The sequence below is a fragment of the Mandrillus leucophaeus genome, unplaced genomic scaffold (genome assembly GCF_000951045.1).
Source record: "Mandrillus leucophaeus isolate KB7577 unplaced genomic scaffold, Mleu.le_1.0 Scaffold13, whole genome shotgun sequence".
Lineage (NCBI taxonomy): Eukaryota > Metazoa > Chordata > Mammalia > Primates > Cercopithecidae > Mandrillus > Mandrillus leucophaeus.
In genome coordinates this window covers 7,550,617-7,574,669 of record NW_012101254.1, presented here as the reverse complement: position 1 = coordinate 7,574,669, position 24,053 = coordinate 7,550,617, and the positions used below count along the sequence as shown (strand labels likewise).

Sequence of the window (24,053 nt, the reverse complement as noted above, 5' to 3'; positions counted from 1 at the left end):
GTATACATATGTAACAAACCTGCACGTTATGCACATGTACCCTAGAACTTAAAGTATAATAATAATAAAAAATAAATAAATAAATAAAATAAAAATTTTAATTTCTTGAGATTTTTCATTTTATGTCAGTTACTGAGTTGATTTGTATAATGTTGTTCAGAACACTATATTTGTACGATCTGTGGTGACATCCGTCACATTTCTAGTATTAGTAATTTGTGTTGGTAACTTTTTCTTGATCAATCTTGCTAAAGTTTTATCAATTTTTTACCTTTTCAAAAAAACAACTTTTAGTTTTAGTTTTTTTCAGTTGTCCATATTTATTCCATTGATTATAATATTAAATGTATTATTTTTAGTTTATATCTGTGATTTTGAACTTTTTAAAAGCTGTAAGCAGAGTATAGGCCGGGCATGGTGGCTCACGCCTGTGATCCCAGCACTTTGGGAGGCCGAGGCAGGTGAATCATGAGGTCAGGAGTTCAAGACCAGCCTGACCAACATAATGAAAGCCTGCCTCTACTAAAAATACAAAAAATTAGCCAGGCGTGGTGATGGGCATCTGTAATCCCAGCTACTTGGGAGGCTGAGGCAGAAGAATCGCTTGAACCTGGAAAGCGGAGGTTGCAGTGAGCCGAGATCGTGTCGCTCCACTCCAGTCCAGGCGACAATGCGAGACTCTGTCTCTCAAAAAAAAAAAAAAAAAGTGTGTGTGTGTGTGTGTGTGTGTGTATGTGTATGCAGAGTATAAATGCAGCTTCAGAGTCATTCAACTAATGTTGATGTCATTTGTTTATTTTATTTCAGTTTCACTTGTTTTCTAATTTCCATTGCATTTTTTTCTTTCACTGTATGAAATTTGACAACAGGTATGTTGTCAAATTTCTACCTATTTAAGACTTTTCTGGATATGTTAATGGTTTCTAATTCCATAGTAGTGAGAGAACATACCCTTTAAGATTTCAATCTTTAGAAATGTGTTATATAAAAAATGGTTCACCATTTGTTTCATGTTGAATAATAGTTTCATGTGCACTTGCAAATAAATGTACATTTGCCAGTTGTTGGATGTACTGTTCTATGAATGTTCATTTAGGACAAGCTAGTTATCACTGTTCGTCAAATCTCCTATTTCCTTACTGGTTTTTAAAAATCTATTATTGAGAGAGGAATGTTAAAATCTTCAATGATATGTATGGATTTTTCTGTTTCTCTTTTAAGTTCTGTTAGTTTATGCTTCATTTATTTTGAAGCTCTGTTATTATTTGCATAACTTATGATTCTGGGCATGGTGGCTCACACCTGTAATCCTAGCACTTTGGGAGGCCATAGTAGGAGGATCACTTAAGCCTGGGAGCTCAAGACCAGCCTGGGCAAGACCCCGTCTCTAAAACAATTAAAACTTTCTTTAAAATTATGATTCTGTCTTCCTGATGCATTGACTCTTTTATGAAACTTCCCTTTTTATCTTTAGTTACATTCCTAGTCCTGAAGTCTACTTTTGCTGATATTTATATTGCTTTCTTATGTTTGCTGTTTGTGTAATATATTCTTTTCCATTTTTTAAACTTTCAACCTATTTGTGTCTTTATATTTAAACTATATCTCTTATTGACAGCTTATAGTGTGGGTTTGCTTTTTCTCTAGTTTCCATCTTTTAATTGTAATGTTTAGTTATTTTATATTTAATGTAATTAATATGGTTGGGTTTAAGATACCATTTGTTCTTCTTTTCCTATTTTCGTGCCTTTTTTTGGGTTAACCAAATATTTTTTAGTAGAGTACTGATAATTCCTGTTAACTTTTTAGCTATACTTTCTTATATTTTCAAATTCCTTATAACCTTTTGAACACTACTCTTTTATAATTTTTAAGTGGCTGCTCTAGGAATTACAATATATATCCTTAATTTATAAATTTATTTATAGTTAATGTTGTAATAGTGAAATTTAAGAGACTTGCAACAGTATAATTGCATTTATACCTTCCCATCCTTTGTGTTATTATTGTAATATAATTAACATTTAATACATTACAAATGCCACAATATTTTATATTTTTAAATATATTTTATATAATCACTTATCTTTTAAAGAAAGAATACATACATCTTTTAAAGAGTAAAAAATACATAGTCCTTTTTATTTACCCTCGTATTTATGATTTCTGATGCTTTTGCTTCTGTTTTGTAGATCTGACTTTACCTAGCATCATTTCTCTTTAGCCTGAAAAAGTTCCTTTAGTATTTCTTATGTATTAATCTTATAACAGATTATGTTTGGTTATGTTAAAGTGTTTTTAATTTTGCCTTCAGTTTTTTGAAGGATATTTTTGCTGGATATAGAATTGTGAGTTGATAGGGCTACCCTGCCTTCAGTATTTTAATGGAAGAAATTATTCCATTATCTTCTTGCCTCTGTTGTTACCAATGAGAAATCAGTTACCATTTATATCTTTGTTTTCTTGTGTGTGATGTGCTACCTTGACCAAGCTAGTTTCAAAATTTTATGTTAATTTTTTTTTAGTGGTTTGACTCGACTTTGCCAGAGTTGGGGTGTCTGTATTTATTCTGAGTGGGATTTATTGAGACACACTGGATCTGACAGTTTATTTTTCACCAAATTTTGAAAATTTTCAATCATTATTTCCGCATAATACTATTTCTGCCCCAGTATCTTTCTCCTCTCATCAATTACATGCTTGGTATTGCCAACAGATTACAGAAGGCGTGTGTGTGTGTGTGTGTGTGTGTGTGTGTGTGTTTTCTCCAGATTATAGAAGGGGTGTGTGTGGTTGTGTGGTTTCTTTTCTCTTTCTTCTTCAGACTTGGTATTATTTTCATTTCAAGTTCACTGACTTGTTTTTCTGCTGTCACAAATCTACTGTTGTTAAGTCTGGCCAGTGAATCTTGAAATTTGCTATTGAATGATCTAGCTCTTGAACTTCCATTTATTTCTTTCTCAGTTTCCATTTGCTGCCAGTATTTCTCGTGTGTTTACCCATTATATATAAATAAAATATACTTATATATTTAAAATCTTTAAACATATTTATAATAGCTACATTCACATCTTTGTTAGGTATTTCCAACACCTAAATCAACTTGTGGTATGCTGCTGTTGACCACCTTTTCTCCTGATCTGGAGTTGCATTTTCTAGCTTCTTTGCATGTTTAGTAATTTTTTATTGCATACTGGATGTTGTGGATGACATTGTGGATTGTTAACTCTTTTTGAAGAGTATTGATTTATCTTTTAGTAGACAACTAAATTACTGGCTAGTAAACATACACTTAACTATACAACTCAGCAATTACAGTCCCAGGCATTGAAATGAAAACGAATGTTTTTACAAAAGCCTGTACACAAATATTCATAGCAGCTTTATTTATAATAGCCAAAAACTAAACACAACCCAAATGCACTTTACAGGACAAATAGTGAAAAAAACTGGCACCACTGTACCATGGAGCAATAAAAAGGAATGAACTATTGATACATGCACCAAACTGGTTGGATCTCAAGGGCATTATGCTGTGTGAACATGTACCCTAGAACTTAAAGTATAATAAAAATAAATAAATAAAATAAATTTAGAAAAGCCAACTTGAAAAGATTCCATGCTATGTGATTCAATTTATATAGTATTCTCAAAGTGACAAAAATTATAGAAATAGGGAACAGATTGCAGTTGTCAAGAGTTAAGGAAAGGGGAAGGGGGATGTGATTATAAACAGCATGAAACAATTCACCTGTGGTGATGGAGCAGTGAATCTCATTGTGGTATAGTTACATGAATCTGTACATGTGCTAAAATGTCATAGAATTGTAAAAAAGACATACAAAAAATGAGTGCATGCAAAAACTGGCAAAATTCAAGTAAGATCTGTAATCTAGTCTACTCAATTTCCAGCTTCCTTTTAGCTCTGATTTACATTCTTTAATGCCTCAAGCCAATAAGACTGTGGTTTTCTCATTTAAACCTAGTCTCTCTGAGCTTAAGTGGGAGTGCTGGGAAGAGTTCCCTTCCAGGAGAGTCTCATAAGTGTGTATCTCACTCAACATAATTCCTTTCTTTCAATGATCAGAACCCCTACAATTTCTGTCCGCTTTGGTCACTTTCCAATTTCTTCAAACAGTTGTTTTTTATGTTTTGTCCAGAATTTATAACTGTTATCCGTGGGCAAATTAGTTCGATATAAGGTAGTTCATCATTACTAGAACCAGACGTCAACTACCATCTTTTTGAAGTATTACAAATATAAAATGTTTGTAAACTTTTTCAATTAGAAATTTGAAGATAAAATATTATAGGAGTGTTACATAACTAAAGAATTATGTGATAACTGAAAATATGAAAAAATCAGAATTTGTAAGTAGGAAAAAGGATAAATACACAAATGTAGCCCAAAACAACTTTTAAAAGACATATAAATGAGTCTTTCAGAAGTTTAAGGGTAGAATGCAATTATGTTTTACCTAAGCATCATTCTCAAACAGGAGTACTTAATCACCAGAAAGGACTTAAGCTGTAAAATGAGATCTTTATCCATTGTCTTTTGGAAATATTTTTCCATTTCACTCTGAAAGTTGCATTTTTTTCTTTTTCTAGCATATCTGACCTTTATTATTAATTGGAGAATAAAATGGCAATCTAACATCCCTTCTGCTTTTATTTTTGTCTTTTTATTCTAGTTGTTTATATAATTGGCCTTAAATGAGGTGAGAGTGAAGAGACTAGAGCCATCTCTGGAAAACATCATTATCCCATTCCCGGGAAGCTACCCTCTGGAACACGAGATTTGACCATATCTGTTTTGAGGATTCATTATGAACAAAGAAGTCTCCCAGGTAGGAATTGTAGTTCTATTTTTAAAGAGCTTTGTCTCTGCAAAAGTATGGAAGGAAAATGATTACCTGTTGACTGTTATCTTTTATGGAAATATGTGTTTGATCTGGGATGCTTCAAGGTTAGTGTAAAACAGGTGCTGACATTCCTAAATGAAAATGATAGGAAAATTCTAGGGTACACTTTATGAGCTATTTTAGTGTATGTTGAAATCACTTATGATGAGACCCTCAAAGTCCTTACTGAATTGAAAATGGCAGCAGAAAAACTGTAGTAAACCATCTCCAGATTTGCTTCGTATATTTCTAACATATATCCAGTTAATTTTATACATATATGCATAAAATTACATAATATATACCTATATAATTATAAGTATACCTGTATAGTATGTAGGTATACCCATATAATATATACCTTTGTAATTTATGTATATATAGTGTCCATATGGGCATTTTTACATTGTTACTGTTTTAGAGTTTGTGAGCTAGCTGAATAGAACCTGTATATCCATGAACATGCTAATGGGAGCAGTAGAAAAATAAACATGCACCAAGCCAAGACAGTAGATAAAAGAGTTGAAGAGTGATCAGAAACTGATAAATCAGTAAGGGAAAACTTCCAGGAGAAAATGTGTTAATTAATAGACTTTTAATTGAATTATACATAGATAAAAATAAAAAATTATAAGCATATAACTTTTTATTATGTACTGAACATATTTGTGTAAACATTGCCTGGATTAAGAAGTAGAACAATACCACCACCCCAGAAATCCTCTTCATCCATGTGCCCCAGCTGCACGCCCATTCACTTTTAAAGGAGGAGACAGTTGTCACCATGGAAAGTGATACCTGTCAACCTAGAGCGTGGGGTTTTATAGATCACTGAAGTTAAAGGCAGTAAAATTTAGTTGGCCAACAATGCCTGTGTTTGGAATTAACAGTGAGTTTGGAAGTTGGCAGAGAGCTTTAAAGCAAGGACTAGAGGTACAAAATTATTTAAGAAGGTATTCATCTAATCTTACTATCTCTGCCTCTTTAAAATTTCATCAGTTTTGGCTAGGCGCCGTGGCTCACACCTGTAATGCCACCACTTCAAGGGATGCTGAGACGGGTGGATCATGAGGTCAGGAGATTGAGACCATCCTGGCTAACATGGTGAAACCCTGTCTCCACTAAAAATACCCAAAAAAACCCCGGTGTGGTGGCAGGCACCTGTAGTCCCAGCTACTTGGGAGGCTGAGGCTGGAGAATGGTGTGAACCTGGGAGGCAGAGCTTGCGGTGAGCCAAGATCAAGTCACTGCACTCCAGCCTGGGTGACAGAACAAGACTCCTCTCAAAAAAAAAAAATTTTTTTTTTCATCAGTTTCTAGAGCAAACACAACTCTCGGTTTCTGGCTTTTATTAACTGATGATACATTTGTATTTACACGTTGAGTGCCCCATATCTGAAATGCTTGTCGCTAGAAATGTTCCATATTTTGGATTTTAAAATATTTGCGGTATACTTATCAGCTGAGCATCCGAAATCTGAAATCCTACATGCTCCCGTGAGCATTTCCTTTGAGTATCATATTGGTGCTCAAAAAGCTTCAGATTGTGGAGTGTATCGGATTTTGGACTTGGGATGTTCAACCTGTATTAATTTATGTTTTCTGTTGTTTCCAATCAGACTGTTGTTTCTCCCTAAGAAGCGATAAATGAATTAAGTATTCTGATTAAAAAAGAAAGTTTTGCGGAGTAGGATGTATTATCATAAAGAGAAATTTTAATTAAGTAGGAGAGCCATGTCTTTAAGAGTTTTCAGGAAAGGAACGTTAGTACCTCGACTTTATGAAAGAGAAAGGGAGAGAAAATTGATAGAATAATGCAGTGACTGAACATTAGCTTGGTGTCTGTCTTTCCTCACTGTTCACGGAGTGACTCTAAAGTCATATTTTCCTCATTATGACATTTTTAATCTTTTCAATTTCTTCTTAACATTAAAAACAATTGCACATGTACCAAATAGTTACAAAATTGCTAGACTGAACATCTGCATGCCCATTGCCCAGTTTCACCATTACAAACATTTTATGGAATTTGCTTTATCTCTCTCTGTATTTCCTTTTCCTTTTCCCCTTCCCCCTTTACCATTACAGTGATGATGATGAACCATTTGAGAAAAAATTGTAGACAATCATGATCCTTCACTCTAAAATATTTCCTACTTAACCACAATATAATAATCAATTCAAGAAACATTGCTGTTATCTAATATATAGTTCATATTAAAATTTTATAGTTGGTCTGATTCACAATCATAAATTGCATAGTTGTCACATTTGTTTGGTTTCCTTTAACCTGGAATAGTTTATTAGCTTTTATTTGTTTTTCATAATAGGACCTTCCATGATAATAACGTTGGAGAAGAGTACAGGCCAGCTATTTTGTACAGTGGTCATCATTTCAGGATTGTCTGTTTCCACCTATTTCTTTCCTTAAAAGACTGTGATATGAGATGGAGATTCATGGATTTTTCTTTTTTCTTTTTTTTTTACTGAGAAGATTATCTTAAATAACAAAGCCTACAAAGAGTTTTCAGGATACAGTCTATTGGAACAAGGAAAATTCTAGAAAGTAGAATCACTAAGATAATTTAGATAATACTGAAAGGAATTACACACACACACACACATATATATATATAAAATTTTAGAATCCAAGATTTATAAACTTTGGAACAAAAATTAGTGTTTGCAAAAGCAGAACTTTTGATTTTGATGGAACACTGCATTTTATTTTAAAGTCCTTGACATCTTATAATAAATAATTGGTTTTATATTATAGCGTACCATAGAAGGTAAGTCACGATTAGCTATATGAATAACTTTATTTTCATGTGATGTTTGGACTAAGAATAGAAAAGATTCTTTGCTTATGTATTTGAGTACCTTATATACTACCTAGCTTTTAGATGTGGTATATTTTAATGTCACCTTTTCTGTAAGTCTCTTACTGGGTATATTAGGGAAACGTTTTGATGTGGAGGCCAAGCCAAAAGATTGGGGCCATATTGATGACTTTTCTATTTATTAGTTATGTGACTATAGGTTAGTGATACAACTTAAAGTGTATACAAATTCTGGAACCAGATTACCTAAGACGTGTTTCTTCCTCTGCCATTTAAGTGGTTGGGCAGATTAAGTAACTTGTCCATGCCTCAGTTTTCTCATCACTAAAATGGATTATAATATTACCTACCTGATGTTCATGAGTAAATGAGTTAGTAAGGTTTATGAGGGAATTAATTAACATAGGTTAGGTGCTTAGAACAGTGATTGGCATATAGTAAATCTTATTAAAGTGTTAGTATTCATTATCATCATCATCATCATCAGAGCATAGTTTATTAGTATGATAAAACTGTCAAAATGGAAATAATATATACTTCATAGGGCAGTTGTGAGGAATAAGTGAATTAATGCATATAAAACATATAGTACATGTTCAATATATATAAAATATTGTCACATCCTTTAGTTAGATGAATATTAATGGGCTTATATTTTAACTTACAAACTTTTTATTTTGTTTCTCTCAAATCATTTGTTACTATGGACTTTATAATGTGAAAGTAGCAACTGGAAGGATAAGCATGCTTATACCACTAAATATGGCCTATAGTCTAAATATTTGAGAAGTACTTTACTGGGTGACAATTGCAGGGGTCCTTATTCTAAAAATTTAAAAGTCTGCATCTCCAGTTTAAAATGTATGAGCATTATTTTTATTGTTACTATTCTGTTTTCATAATTATTTTGCTATTGAGAACCCTGGAAAATGGAATTTGAGTTTCACTTGTTCCAAGTTAGTCTTTTTAGCTGGTCATTGCAGCAGAAGGAATATAGCTAGCCACATTTAGTGTTAGCATTAAGAGGATATTGATGCTATTTAACCAGCCATTTACATGAAATGCTTGGGATTTTTTTTTTTTCATTTTTCAATGGATATCAATAAAATAATGCCAAATATAAATGAATCAAGTAAGATGACTTAGGTTTTAAGCTGGACTTTACAAAATGCGTATCTTTTCTATAAATGTGGTCAATGAAGATTGGCTCATATTGTGATTATTATTATTTTTTTTTTGGAGACGAAATCTTACTCTGTCGTCCAGGCTGGAGTGCAGTGATGCAGTCTGAGCTCACTGCATCCTCCGCCTCCTGGATTCAAGCAATTCTCTCCCTCAGCCTCCCTAGTAGCTGGGATTACAGGCATCCACCACCACACCTGGCTAATTTTTGTATTTTTAGTAGAGATGGGGTTTCACCATGTTGGCCAGGCTGATCTCGAATTCCTGACCTCATGATCCACCCTCCTCAGCCTCCCAAAGCGCTGGGATTACAGGCGTGAGCCACCACACCCGGCCCTCATATTGTAATTTTATCTGTGCCCTTTCCCTTTCAGGTTGGGAGGGTGACCCTGAAGTTAACTGGAGTTTTGCCTGACTTGATCATTTTATACCACCCTTAAAATATAATTCCATTGTTTTGGTAAATTATTTTGAGCCATTTGGCTCTATGACTTTGGTACTTCTTCTACCATATACCATTAAAGAACAAATTTTAGTGTATTTGTTTTTCTTTTATTGGTGTAGATATATATATTTATACTGTATTCTGAAATGAGTTTCTAAAATAGTTGATCAAAATTCAACAGCTTCTGATCTGGGGCTGAATTCTTTATTTTAGATATTGGAGTAATTTTATGTATAAATGTGGTTATTTGGTTTTGGATAATCATTTGTGGATTATCTGTATCTAATGCAGATCTTCATTCTCTTTTGATTCTGGCTTCTGGCTATTTTTCTGCCCACTATTATCTGAATCTCTGAAAGAGGTTGGTAAAAAGAGACAGACGTTAAAAATTTTTTTAAATTTTTAAATTTATTATTATTATTTTTTAAGAGACATAGTCTGTATGTGTAGCCAAGACCACACTTGAATTCCTGGCTCAAACAATTCTCCCACTTCAGCCTCCTGAGTAGTTGGGATTATAGGCACATGTTACTGCACCCAGCAACACGAAATTTTTATCACTCAGTTTTGTCTGTGCAAATGACAAAGCAAAATAATCATCATTTTCTTTTTTAAGGCTGCTTCTGCTAAACTCTTATAAAACTCTTCTGTACACCTGCAAGTAAATATTAAGTACTTATATTCTTGTTTATACCAGCTAAAGATAGCTATAGTTAGGAAGACTGATTTTTCCTCAAAAAATACCAACACAAATTAAAGTGGATTTTGGAAGACATGTGCAGTATACTTGCATAACTCTATGTCATGCTAAGATAACTGGACTCATAGTTTCATAAAGGAAATGTTGAGTTATTTTGCTAATTTGTTCTAATAAGATAGCTGCCACAAATATGTGTTACAATGCTATTTTTCCTCAGTCATGAGTATACTAGGAATATTTTAATAAGGCAAATGTTTATTCATCTTAAAATTAAATTTTAAATGAAGCCAATATGAAGAAAATACTGGATTTTAAAACGAATTTGGTTTTCCTTTTTTTATGTATTTGTTAATAGAAAACAAAATAAACTTTTTTCAAACTTACTCTTTGTATTTAGAAAAAATTAATGCAAAGAGTATTTATAAAAAGAGCATTGTCTCTTTATCTGTGGAATAAGTTTTTAGTGGTAAATGCAAACGTATTAAATATATTGTTTCAAACTTTAAGATACATTTAGAGGTTACATTACCAAATCCTTGATAATGTCTTTATTATTAGCATAATAAATTTAAAAGACTGCACAAGATTCTCTTTTACAAAAGCACTTTAAGAAAAATCTAGTATTTTATAGAATCAATGAAGTAAGATTAAATGGTGTTTTGATTTTTAAGAATTCATTGATTGCTTTGAATTCATTTATTTGATTTTGCTTTTTATTCTTGGCCATAATAGTTAAGACGTTGGCAGGTGATTTATGGTAGAAATTTAGGGGAGCAGGGTCTCTTCTCTGGGCCAAGGATAACTACCATCTCAATTTGGACCCCTGGCGTTGTAGATTTTGAGAGAATTTTTGTTTCCAGGGATTTCAGGAAATCACTACCCATTCATTAGCTTCAAAATATCTAGCATTCAACAAAAATTAGGAGGCCTGCGAAGAAACAAAAATGCATGGCCCATATACGGGAAAAATAACAATCAGTAGTATCTGTCCCTAAAGGGACCAGACATTGGACCTATTTAAGAAGAAAAAGTAGGTAAGTTGGACTTTATTAAAACTAAAAACTTTTGTTCATTAAAGAATACTATAAAGAAAATGAAAAGAGAAACCACAGAATTGGAGAAAATAATCTTTAAGTCATGTATCTGATAGGGGTCTAATATCCCAAATGTAAAGCACTCTTACGACTCAATAAAAAGACAAGTTAAACCCAACCCCAAATCCTACAACTCAATAGCAAGAAAACATATAACCCAAATAAAGATCAGGCAAAGGACCCGAAAAGATATTTCTTCAAGGACGACATAAAAATGGCCAACAGGTATATGAAAGGTGCTCAACATCATAAAATGATCAAGGAAATGCAAGTAAAAGCTGCTGTATCACCTCACATCTATCAGCTATTAGGATAGCTGTTACAAGTTGAGTATCGCTTATCAAAAATATTTGGGGGACCAAGATTGTTTCATATTTTGGATTTTTATGGATTTTAGAATATTTGCATTATGCTTACCAGTTGAGCATCCAAAATCTGAAATGCAAAATGCTCCAATGAGCATTTCCTTTGAGTGTTATGTTGGCATTCAAAAGTTTTTGGATTTTGGAGCATTTTAGGTTTGGGATTTTTAGATTTGGGATGTTCAACCTGTATCAAAAAGACAAAAGATAACAAGTGTTGGCAAAGGTGTTGAGAAAATGTACACTTTCGGTGGGAACTTAGAATGGAGCAGCCATTATGAAAAACAGTAAAGATACTCCTAAGGAAATTAACATATGACCCAGCAATACCTTTTCTGGGTGTATACCCAAAAGAGATGAAATCAGCTCATAAAGCTGTCTGCACTTCCATGTTCACTGCAGCATTATTCACAAGAGCTGAGACATGGAAACAACTTAGGAGTTAGTCACTGGACAAATAGATAAAGAAGTTGTAGCATATATATATACAATGAAATATTATTCAGCCATTAAAAAGGAGGAGATCCTGCCATTAGCCACAACGTAGGTGAGCCTGGAGGACATTTTGCTAAGTGAAATAAGTCAGACACAGAAAGAAGAATATTATATAATCTCATTTACATGAGGCATCTTTAAAAACAAAGTCAAATATACAGAGATAGAGAATAAACCATTGTCATAGTGGGAAAAAATGGGTAACTATAGGAGATGATGGATATGTTCGTTTGATTTGTTCATTTACAATAATAAATATATAATAACCATTATAATATATAATAACCATTTTACTACGTATCCACATCTCATGACATCATGTTGTATATCTTAAATATACACAGTAAAATTTAGTTTTTAAAAACTAGGCAAAGGAACTGAATAGACACGTCTCCAAATAAGACATACAAATGGCCAAAGAGTGCAAGAAAAGATGCTTCGTGTCATTAGCGATTAGGGAAATAGAAATCAAAACCATAATGAGATACCATTTCACACCCTCTAGGATGGCTGTAATTTTTTTAAAGGCAGGAAATAACTGTATGTGGCGAGGCTGTGGAAGATTGGAACCCTTGTACATTACTGGTGGGAATTTCAAATGGTGTAGTTACTATGGAAAACTGGTTTTCACAATTCCTCAAAAAGTTAAAGAGTTACTGTATAACCCAACAGTTCCACTCCTAGTTAAATACTCAAGAATTTAAAATATGGCCACATAAAAACTTGTACATAAATGTTCACAGCAACATTATTCATAATATTCAAAAATGAAAACTACCTAAATATCCATCCACTGGTGAATGGATAAACAAAATATGGCATCTCCAAACAATAGAATATTATTCAGTTATTAAAAAGGCAGTGAAAATCCTAAAGTCCCTATCCTTCCTTAACACATGAGAAAGATTTTGGTTGTCATTGAAATGAAAAGCTAAAATGAAAACTTATTTCAAAGACCCTTATATGTCTTAGGACTCCAGTTTGAGAAACATTTTTTATGGAAATTACCTAGTTTAGATCTTTATTTATCATGTTTTTCCTGTGAGATGCCCTTCATACAACTATTAACTTGGAGATATTTAGCTCTCAAAGTATCCTTCTCACTATATATAAATGCTTCTTTGTGCTAACTGCCTGTTAAACATTTTAAAATATATTATTAGAAATGTTTATTAACTAATTGGCAGGGACTTTTTAAAATTATGCAGTTCTCAGCTAAATCCAGGAAATGAATGACAGATTTCTTGTGTAGAAATTTAAATTCAACTGAATTATAAGGCACTGTTCTATTTCTTTAGCCTTCACCTGTTTGGTTTAGTCTGGTACGTTTGAACAGAGATAGATGTAGTTTCTAGTTCCTAAAACTACTCTCTAAAGATTGCATAAGATTGAGTATAATTTAGCAACTCTTTTTAAATCAACAAGGGTACTTTTACTTAGAAACCTTACCTCTTTTTAAACAGCAATATGTAAATTGGTTTCCTGAAACCAGCATTTATTTTCTTAATGATCCTTATTTAAGTACCCTAACTGCCAAATATAAAGCCATTCCACGTAAATACAACAAAATAGTTTTTCCTCATCAGAAGTTTTACATTGCCCTGTTTATTGTGTTTTGTAAACAGGAAGCAGTTAATACCAGAATCATACTATCAGCAAATTGTGGGTGACTGTCTCATAGCTCTTCAGCTTTTGGCTCTTATTTCAGTAGGCCAGCCTGTCTGGCTGCTGTTGAGTTGTTTGTTGTTTGTTCTCCCTAGCCCCAGAATCTCAGATATAGCAGTTGTGAATCTCCAGCTAGTAGTCTAAGGGTAGCACCGTATGGGAATCTTGCTTTAGATCCAGATATATTTATTACTCAAAATTATTCAATATGTGAGATTGTATTATTCAGATCATATAACTGCAGCGTGGCTTGGGTCTGTAGTACTGTGAAATATCACAGGTTTTTTTTTTTTTTTTTTTACAAAATAGTAGATCTTTACTTTTTCAAAATTAGAAGAAATATTCCCTAATTTCTAGACCAAGAAGGCAGTTTGCTGTTTTTTTCCCCATTGAAAGTAAGACAATAAGGATTTCAAGAAAGTTCATGTTTTTCAATTATAAGAAATAACTTCAAAGATTTTAAAAAATATTTCAGAAAATATTTAACCATACAAACTTAAATATCTTTGTTTTAGAAATCTTAAATGTTGTATTAGTAAGATAGGTTAATTGTTTTTAATTCATCACCTATTTATTTAGTTTCTCTATCCTTTAGGTATTATGTTAGATATTGGATATATATATACTATAAAAAGATGTAGTAACTGGCTTTGAGTTCACAATCCTGAAAGGGACACAAAAGAATTGTAACTTATAGCACATTATAATAAAAAACATAGGCCCGGGATTATTTTGAGAACAAGTGGAATTTCAGATAGATAAATTCTTAGATGGACATAACCTAATTTCATTGGAGGCTGAAAAGATGTGCAGCTAAGGAAACAAAAAATGGTACCTGAACATGAAGTAAGCATCAGCTAACTCTTTTCTTTTGAATTGGGCAAATTCTAAAGTCACGTCTTTCAACTTCCTTGTTTAGCATTTTCTTCTTTCGTTTCTACTTTTGTAGAAAAGTTTAGAATTGATGCTTCATTATTACAAATTTATTGCATTATTTCATTTTTAGATTACTAAATTTTAAAATGCATTTAATTTATATGAAATTAAATGACTTCTTTACTTCTGTGATCTTTGGTTAATCTTATTTATGCTTCTGTGAATCTCTACAGGGAAACAAGATGTATATTTTGTTAGTTCCAGTAATACAATGAGCCAGTTATTTTTATTTTGTGTTTGAGTTTTAGAATGGATGGTAGCAAAACCATGTTGGTCTTCTGACTTTGTTTTGTGGTAGTTGTTGCCAAGTCTGGTATATTTGCCTTGCATTGGGGTTGTTCACCTTAAATTGTAAAATTTGCAAAGGCTAACTAGGCTTCTATATTTTCCTTATTGTGTGTTCCTTCCTCTCCAGTCGCCCCCATAGAAGGTTTGATAAATTGTTTTTTAAGACATTAATCTGTAATGCAGTTCATCTCATTTATCATTAACAGAAATCTGAAATTTAAAAGTATATCATTTTTATACATGTTTAATTTGAGGTGACAATGGGATATCCAAATGAAAACATCCAGTTAACAAGTGGACATTCAGATACCAGATTACTAAGATGAGAAAGATTGTACTTACTCTTCATAGAGGACATCTTAGAATAAAAGTCAAATCCTGTCATCTTTCTGTTGTTAATCCTCCAGTAACTGCCTCAGTCACTGGAACTTAGTCCTTACAATGACTTTTAAGACCTTACATGGTATAGCCTCCCATTATCTCTCTGACCTCATCACTTACTCCCCCATCCCCCGGTTCTAGCCATGCTCACCTCTTTCATGTTTCTCAAAAAGGAGTTATGCTCTTGCTTTAAGGTCCGTCTACCTCCCCTTGCTGGAAGCACCCTTCCTCCATTTATCATTCTCTTGACTCTCTCCCTTACCCCTTTCTTACCTTTGCTCATATCTCTCACTTTTTCAGTGAATCCTTTCCTAACTACCTTACTTGCTTCCCTTCCACTTCCACATACCTAAGCCTCTGTTTTTGCTTTATTTTTCTCCATAGCTCTTATCACTTTCTAATATACTGTATAATTTACTTTTTAATTTCATGTGTTGTTGTCTCCCTCATAATAGAATGAAACTCAGTGAGGACAGTTATTTTGTAAATTTTATTCACTACCTAGTGAATTTATTCACTACCTATTATTCTAGTACCTAGAACAGAGGTTGGCATATGGTAAGAGCTCAGTAAATATTTGCGGCTAATTTAAGTTGGTCTGCTCCCACATTGAGATCAATTTAAAGTTTTTTGGCTAACATTTACCTTTTTGTCTAATATTTACCTTTGCTGAGAACATGAGATATTATTACCAAGGATTTTATTTTCGAAGTCTTTTCTTGAGCTTGAAACTAAAGTTAACATATATAATCTATATACTTGTATATACAGATGATATATATATAACATAATTTATTTATATATAGATTATATAGTAATATATAATACATAATACACAGCATATGTAATCTATGAACACTTGATTGGACCATCATTTAGTAACTCATTCACCAGATCCTATAATAGACTCACACAATAGGTGAGAGCTGATGCAAACTTTGTATATTATGTTTAGGAGGTTGGATGTTGTCCTATGGGCATTGAGGATTTAGTGAAGGTTTTTAAGTAAGAGATTGACATGATTAGACATATACTTGGTAGACTACTCTGGTGGGTCTACAGAGGATAAACTTAAGGAGGACAAGACAAGAAACAGGGAGAAGCTATTTGGGAAACTATTTTAGTAGTCCAGCAAAAGAGTTAAATGAGAACCTGGATTGAAATTTTGGTAAAGGAAAATATGAAGAAAGGATAGATTTTGGAAATATTTAAGAAGTAAAGGCTGGGCGCGGTGGCTCACACCTGTAATCCCAGCACTTTGGGAGGCCAAGGCGGGTGGATCACTAGGTCAGGAAATCGAGACCATCCTGGCTAACATGATGAAACCCTGTCTCTACTAAAAATTAGCCAGGCATGGTGGCGGGCACCTGTAGTCCCAGCCACTTGGCAGGCTGGGGCAGGAGAATGGCGTGAACCTGGGAGGCAGAACTTGCAGTGAGCTGAGATCGGGCCATTGCACTCCAGCCTGGGCGACAGAGAGAGACTCAGTCTCAAAAAAAAAAAAAAGAAGTAAAAACTGGCAAACCTTAGTGTTTGCTTGCATGCAGGATATGAGAGAAAAGGCTAGAATGACTGCAGTGTAGCAACTGAGACAGGAAATATATGAGAAGGAAATAGGTTTATAGATAGACTTTGCCCAAGGACAGGCAGGTAGTGTTTAATCCAGGACTTAAACAAGGTTTTTCTGGCCCCAAAGCTTATGCTGGTTTTGTTTTGTTTTGTTTTGTTTTTGCTTTTTTTATTATTTTTAACTGATGCATAATAATTGAATGTATTTATGGGGTACAGTGTGATACTTTGATACGTGTGTACAATGTGTGTGATCAAATCAAGGTAATTAGCATGTTCATGTCAATCATTTTTCATTTCTTCGTATTGGGAACATTCAAAATCTACTCATTTTGCTATTTGAAAATAAATTGTTATTAATTATAGTTACCTACAATGCTATGGAACACTAGAACTAAATCCTCATATTTAGCTGTACTTTTGGATCTATTAAACAACCTCTGGCTATCCTCTCCTCCCCACATCCTTCCCAGCCTCTAGTAACCTATTCTGCTGTCTACTTCTATGAGGTTAACTTCTTTAGTTTACACGTGAGTGAGAATATGCAGTATTTGTCCTGTGGCTGGCTTATTTCACCTAGCATAATGCCCTCCAAGTTTGTCCATGTTGCCGTGAATGAAAAGATTTGATTTTTTTTTTTGTGGCTGTATGGTATTTCATTGTGTATATATACCACATTTTCTTTATCCGTATATCTGCTGATGGACACTTAGGTTGATTTCATATCTTGGCTTATTGTGAATACTGCCACATAAATATTGGAGTGCACATATCTCTTCAACATACTGATTTCATTTCCTTTGGACATACGCATATTTGTAGGATTGCTGTATCAGATATATAGTAGTTCTACTTTTAGTTTTTTGAAGAACCTCCATGCTCTTTTCCAAGTGGCTACACTAATTTGCATTCCCACTAAAAATGTATAAGAGTTTCCTTTTCTCCTTGTTTCTTCCCAGCACAGAAGCCCATCCTTTTTACTACCATGTTGCAGTAGGCAAATCTAGTTGATTCCTTATCAGGGAAATGAGACCTTGAAAATGACATTTAAGCAGGGATGCTTTTGCTGCTGTTTATAGGACAGATTAGAAGTGAGAATGACTAGAATTGAGAAGGGAGATTAAAGGATCTTGCATTAATCTACAATTAGGTATTTGGTTCCACATGAGGATTATAACCATATCTGGGAATGAAGAAGGAGGAGACAACCTTGTTAAGGAAAAATTAGCAGGATTTGAATGCCCATTAGAAATGAGTAAAAGAGAAAGAAGAATAAAAAATTGTAAAATTGTGATCCTAAGAGTTGGAAATTTTAATAAATAGCACATCTAATATGGAGAAATTGAAAATGTGCCTTTTTGGTTGCATGAAATAATAAGTTCATGATTAAAATTTTAGGGATTATTTGTACACCAAAAAATATGACAGTTACTGGTCTTCAGAAAAGGGCTAGAAGCAGAGTCAGTTTTAAGACTAGAGGAAAGGGTTTACTCAGAAATACCAATTAAAGCCATGTGAGAGACTCTCAACATTCTTTATAATAAAGTTTCTCAGTATGGCTGCTAACATACAGTGCTGTAGTTTAATAATTTAGAATTTAAGGAAAAGCTAAAGGTTCTCCCATTTAATGAGGGTTTTCTTTCCTTTTGTAAGGGTAGATGGAGTAAAAGAGAATGGTGAAGTGTGTTGTTTGGCACTAATAAAATCCAAAAGGTAGTGATGATTTTAAGACCAAGGATAGGACTTTGAGTTTCATTAGGGATTATGTGGAGAATAATGGTTGATGAGGGACAGATCAGCAGGGATCTTTAAGTGCAGTCACTAACTGGTGCAACATGTGAGAGACCTGGCTGGCATGCTAGGGGGAATGACTTTGTGTTCTCTGGGATCTATACCAAGATCCTAACATAGACTAAACATTTGATCTTTGTTGCCTGACTACATAAACAAAAGGTTAGGAGTATAGAACTCAAAGCGTAAAGTACAATTCAAAATCTAAATCTAGTTTATCGCTTTAACTTAATTATATATATATATTATTTATCTTCCTATCAATATAAAATCCCAAACCTTATGAGTGAATGTTATTTTAAATTATGTTGAAAGCAGGTTCTAAATAATAAATGCAAAGAATAATTTATCTGACTCCAGTTCAACATTCGGCTTTTACATTTACACATGAAAATGATTTTTTTCTCTTTGGAAAAAAAAGTCTCAGTATCTGTTTAATTATTCTAACCACGTTTTCATCCTAATTGGTTGTAACAATTTCACAAAGGATTATTAATTTTATTTTACAGATGTGGAAAAGAAAGCATAGAAACACTGTCTGATGACCTCTGTACTTTTATATAGATCCTGATATTTTTATGATGGCTGTAATTATCTATTCATTGAGATAGCACAGTTTTTAGAAATTTTCTAACAGAGGGGAGCTTCCCTACCTTTATTTGGTTGGAAAGGTCATAAGGGTAGATTTCTTACTGTTGTCCTTCCTGTTTAGGTGTGAAGTTTTTCAACATGAGTGGCCTCGGGGACAGTTCATCCGACCCTGCTAACCCAGACTCACATAAGAGGAAAGGATCGCCATGTGACACACTGGCATCAAGGTAGGAACACTCCTCTTAGTCTATTTTTGGCAGAGCTGCTTTATTACTTTCACTGCCACTTCAGAGCTTTTGTTTAATCTACTCCAAGTTCAGTGACTTTCTTTGAGTCTTTCATACTCACCATGTTGTCTTCCTTCCCCCAGGATCTTTGCACATGCTTCTCCCTCAATCCAGCTTGCTTCCTCTTGATTTCCTTTAGTTAACACCTACTCATCCTTGAGATGTCAGCTTAGTCATTACATCCTTAAAGAGAGCCTTCTCTTCCTTCCATAACTGTTAGATCAAGTTCCTTCTTTCTTGTAACTGTCTCAGATGTTTTTATAGCCATGATCCATAATTGCAGATTTTTACTAGTGTGATTATTTCATGAATTTCTGGCTTCCCTGCTAGACTCTAAGCTGTCACTTGGTAAAGGACCTTCTCTGTTCTTGCTCATCATTGTATCTTTAGTTCCTAACACAGTGTGTGGCTTAGTAAGAACACAGTAAAGATTTGTCAAATGAATAAATAAATCTATTATATACCTTTAATTGCTGTCTTAGAACATTATGGCATTAATGGAACTAAGAAATATCAGACTTTAAAAAAATGATTATTGTGTAGTTAAATATTTGGTTATAAGAAATATGACCACCTTAAACAGGCTAAAAGAAACCTAATGCTAAGGAGACCCTCACAAATGCCAGATAGAGAAGAAACCTCAAATGCCAGATAGATTTAAATATGCATAGTTATATTCAGTCCTGTTAACTTTTGATTAGTATTGCATTACATGAATATACCACATTTGAAAAAGATGTTTTTATGCAAATACATTCCCTAGCTGCTCATTTAATATTAGATTAAAAGAGCAGCTAACTTCCTACCTGAGAGTAGCTTCCTACGTTGAGTGGAAATTTTATTCTACTCATCTTCTAGGATTTAGAGGAAAGTTTTTCGAACTCCACACTATTGACATTTTGCATCAGAAAATTTTTTGTTGTAGGGGAGCTGTCCTGTATTTTGTAGGGTGTTTAGCATTATCCCTGCTTCTACACACTAAATGTCAATAGCATCTTAGTTGTGACAACCAAAAATATCTCCAAACATTGCCAAATGTCCCCTGGGGCCAGGGAAAGCAAAATCACCTCCAGTTGATAATCACTGATCTAGAGAATAAAGCTACAGAAGACTCTTCTGTCCTTGGGTTACATGCTGCTTTCTCATGGGAGGAAAAAAGGGAGGATTTTAACAGGAGAATGCCAAGGCTCCAGGCTTGAGAAAGAAAAGTGACCATTTATCTTACTCAGCTCGGAGAGCTGTCAGAGAGAGACAATAACCTGAGTATTCATAATCACAAGTAAGTGTCCAGATGCTGGGAGGAATGTTGAGATCAAGGTACGATCTAGAAGTGTGTTGTCAAAAATTAATGCTCTTGTTTTTATCTGTATATAAAGTCAGTCGTTAAAGGAAAAGTTAAGAATAAGTAACTATCTTTTACATTTAATTTTTTGTTTGGGGAAATTTTTTAAATATGTAAAAGAATATAGACTAAGAAACTATATCCAACACAATGTAATTGATAATATTCACATTATTATTTTGTTAATATTTTATATTTGCATAATCCTCTTTAAAAGTAATACAATATTGATTTGTCTGCAGTATTTTAATCTATTTTTAATAATCATGTGTGTATTTTATATATATACACACACAGGTATCTGAGCAATATAGAACATAAAATTTACATAATTTATATGATACTGTATATATTTTCTTTTTTTTTTTTTTGAGATGGCGTCTCGCTCGATCGCCCAGGCTGGAGTGCAGTGGCGCAATCTCGGCTCACTGCAAGCTCCACCTCCCGGGTTTACGCCATTCTCCCGCCTCAGCCTCCCGAGTAGCAGGGACTACAGGCGCCCGCCATCACGCCCGGCTAGTTTTTTGTATTTTTTTTAGTAGAGACGGGGTTTCACCATGTTAGCCAGGATGATCTTGATCTCCTGACCTCATGATCTGCCCGTCTCGGCCTCCCAAAGTGCTGGGATTACAGGCTTGAGCCACCACGCCCGGCCATGTATTTTCTATAGTGTACTTTTTCAACATGGATTTTGAGGTTTAAATATGCATAGATATATTCAGTCCTATTAACTTTTGATTAGTATTACATTACATGAATATACCACGTTTGAAAAATATTATTTTTCTACAAATGTATTCCCTAGAGATAAACAGCCCTGTTATAAATTTTTGATGTTACAGCCAGCCCTGCAGCAAACATCCTCACACGTATCTTCTATTTTGTACATAAGAGTTTCTTTGGTCAGGCACAGTGGTTCACTCCTGTAATCTCAGCACTTTGGAAGGCCAAGGAAGGTGGATCACCTGAGGTCAGGAGTTTGAGACCAGCCTGGCCAACATGGTAAAAACCCATCTCTACTAAAAAAAAAAAAAAAATTAGCCAAGTATGGTGGCAGGCACCTGTAATCCCAGCTATTCAGAAGGCTGAGGCAGGAGAATTGCTTGAACATGGGAGGTGGAGGTTGCAGTAAGCCGATACAGTGCTACTGCGCTCCGGCCTGGGCAACGAGCAAAACTCCGGCTCAAAAAAAAAAAGAGTTTCTTTAATATCTGTATAAATTTTTATGTTCACTAGGTAAGTACCACATTGTTTTTCAAATAACAGGCATTGAGAATTCCTTTTTTCCCACATTCTTACTAACACTGTTCTCTTCTCATTTTAGTACTTTGCCAATCTAATGGGTGTGGGGTTATAGTTTTAGGGGCATTTCCATGATAATTAGATAAACTGATCATCTTTTTTTGGTCTTTTACTCATTTATATTTTCCTCCTTTGTGAATTTCTTGGTTGGTTGTATCTTTTGCCCATGTTCCTGCTGGGTTGTTTGTTCTTTTCTTTTTTATTTCTAAGACTTATTTTAAATTTTCTGGTTACTAACCTTTTCTTGCTTATAATTGATGCAAGTATCTTCTCCCAACCTGTTGGTTAACATTATTTATGGTGTCTCTTGACATACAGAGCCATAGGTTTTCATGTGTCGAGCTTTTTAGGGTCTTGTTTAATAATTTTCTTCTACTCTAAGGTTTTAAATATATTTTTGTAATGTTTTCTTCTAATACACGTTTAAGGTTTTAATTAATCTGAAATTTATTTTTGTGCATGGTGTAATGTAGGGACCTAATTTTATTTATTGTTTTTCCCAGTTATACACTACCCTTGACTGTTTTTGTTCTGTTATCTTTATTATAAATCAAGTTCCTGTATATATAGGGATCTTGTCTGAGCTTTTTTGTAGTTGCCTTGATATGTGATGGAACAAGTTGTTCTTCTTGGTTATTCTTCAAATCCATCCATTGTGCTGAATCTTCTTACGTGTTCTAATGGTTTATCTGTAGATGCTCTGATGTTTTTGTGTATATAACATCATTACAAATATAAAAGTTTCGTATCTTCTCTTCTTTAGATATCTTAAAGATAATTATCTTCACATTTGCTTTAAAAATATTTGAAAGTACCATCTCTTTGAGGTTTGTAACTCAAATATGTGCTTCAGTTTTAACAAAACGATGTATTTGATATGGTAAACTAAAAATTTATAATATTGAAACTGAGTTTATGTATGAATATCACCTTGTAATGTTTCTGTCTCCCCAAACAGAAGTGAATTCATTAATCATAAAGAGCATCTGTTAGACATCAGGGTATTGCCAGCATTGTGTACAGATCCTTGAACAGGAGAGTTTCTCAGCAATTGTCTGGTGGGGTGAGATATCTCGTATCTCCCTCCTGTTACCTCTTCTCCATTCATTCATTCTTCTAGGAGAATGAGGATTAAAACTTTAATCTCAAAATTATAGGTAGCTGTGTTTGTGCTTGTTGAGCATTTCCAATTCAACTCAAGTACACATTAAGTGCCCGCTCTTCAGCCAGCACCATTTGCATGATATTTTAAGGATACAAGTGAAATGTGAGACGTTTCTGTCTTTAGGGAGCTTACAAATCTGGTCATGGCACTCATTCTGCTTTTTAAATTTCTGGGCTCCCCGTGTCCCTGAAAATAAATAATCATAATCAAAACGATGATAATAGATAACATTTACTGAGCCAAAAGTATATGCCAGGAACTCTGCCAAGCATTTTACATGTATTCTCTTTTTTATACAAAACTCTGGGAAGTAATGTCATTATCCTAGTTTTACAGATAAGAAAATCGAAGCTTAGAAAAGTTAACTTTCCACTAAGTGACTTGCTCGGGGTTGAGTGGCTAGTAAATGACAGGAAGTTTGGGCCTGTGCATTTTTTGTTGTTGTTGTTAAGGCACAGGATCTCATTCTATTGCCCAGGCTGGAGTGGAGCAGCACAATCATAGCTCACTGCAGCCTCCAACTCCTGGGCTTAAGCAATCCTCCTGCCTCAGCCTCCTGATTAGCGCATACCAGCATGCCTGGCTAATTTTTATTTATTTATTTTTTTTGAGACAGGGTCTTGTTGTGTTACCCAGGCTGGTCTTGATCTCCTAGCCTCAAGCATTCCTCCTGCCTCTGTCTCCCAAAGTTCTGGAATTACAGGTGTGAGCTGC

General features: G+C 34.0%; 1 protein-coding gene across 1 annotated transcript in view; it reads left to right on the top strand.

The window, feature by feature from the left end:
* Positions 1-24,053, top strand: part of NCOA1 (nuclear receptor coactivator 1) — a 224,037-nt gene that overhangs the window by 88,179 nt on the left and 111,805 nt on the right. Inside the window, exons 3-4 of the mRNA XM_011972701.1 lie at positions 4,695-4,850; positions 19,365-19,470. Of these exons, the coding sequence (XP_011828091.1) occupies positions 19,382-19,470 (89 nt within the window). The 5' untranslated portion in view covers positions 4,695-4,850; positions 19,365-19,381. The remainder of the gene's footprint in view (positions 1-4,694; positions 4,851-19,364; positions 19,471-24,053) is intronic.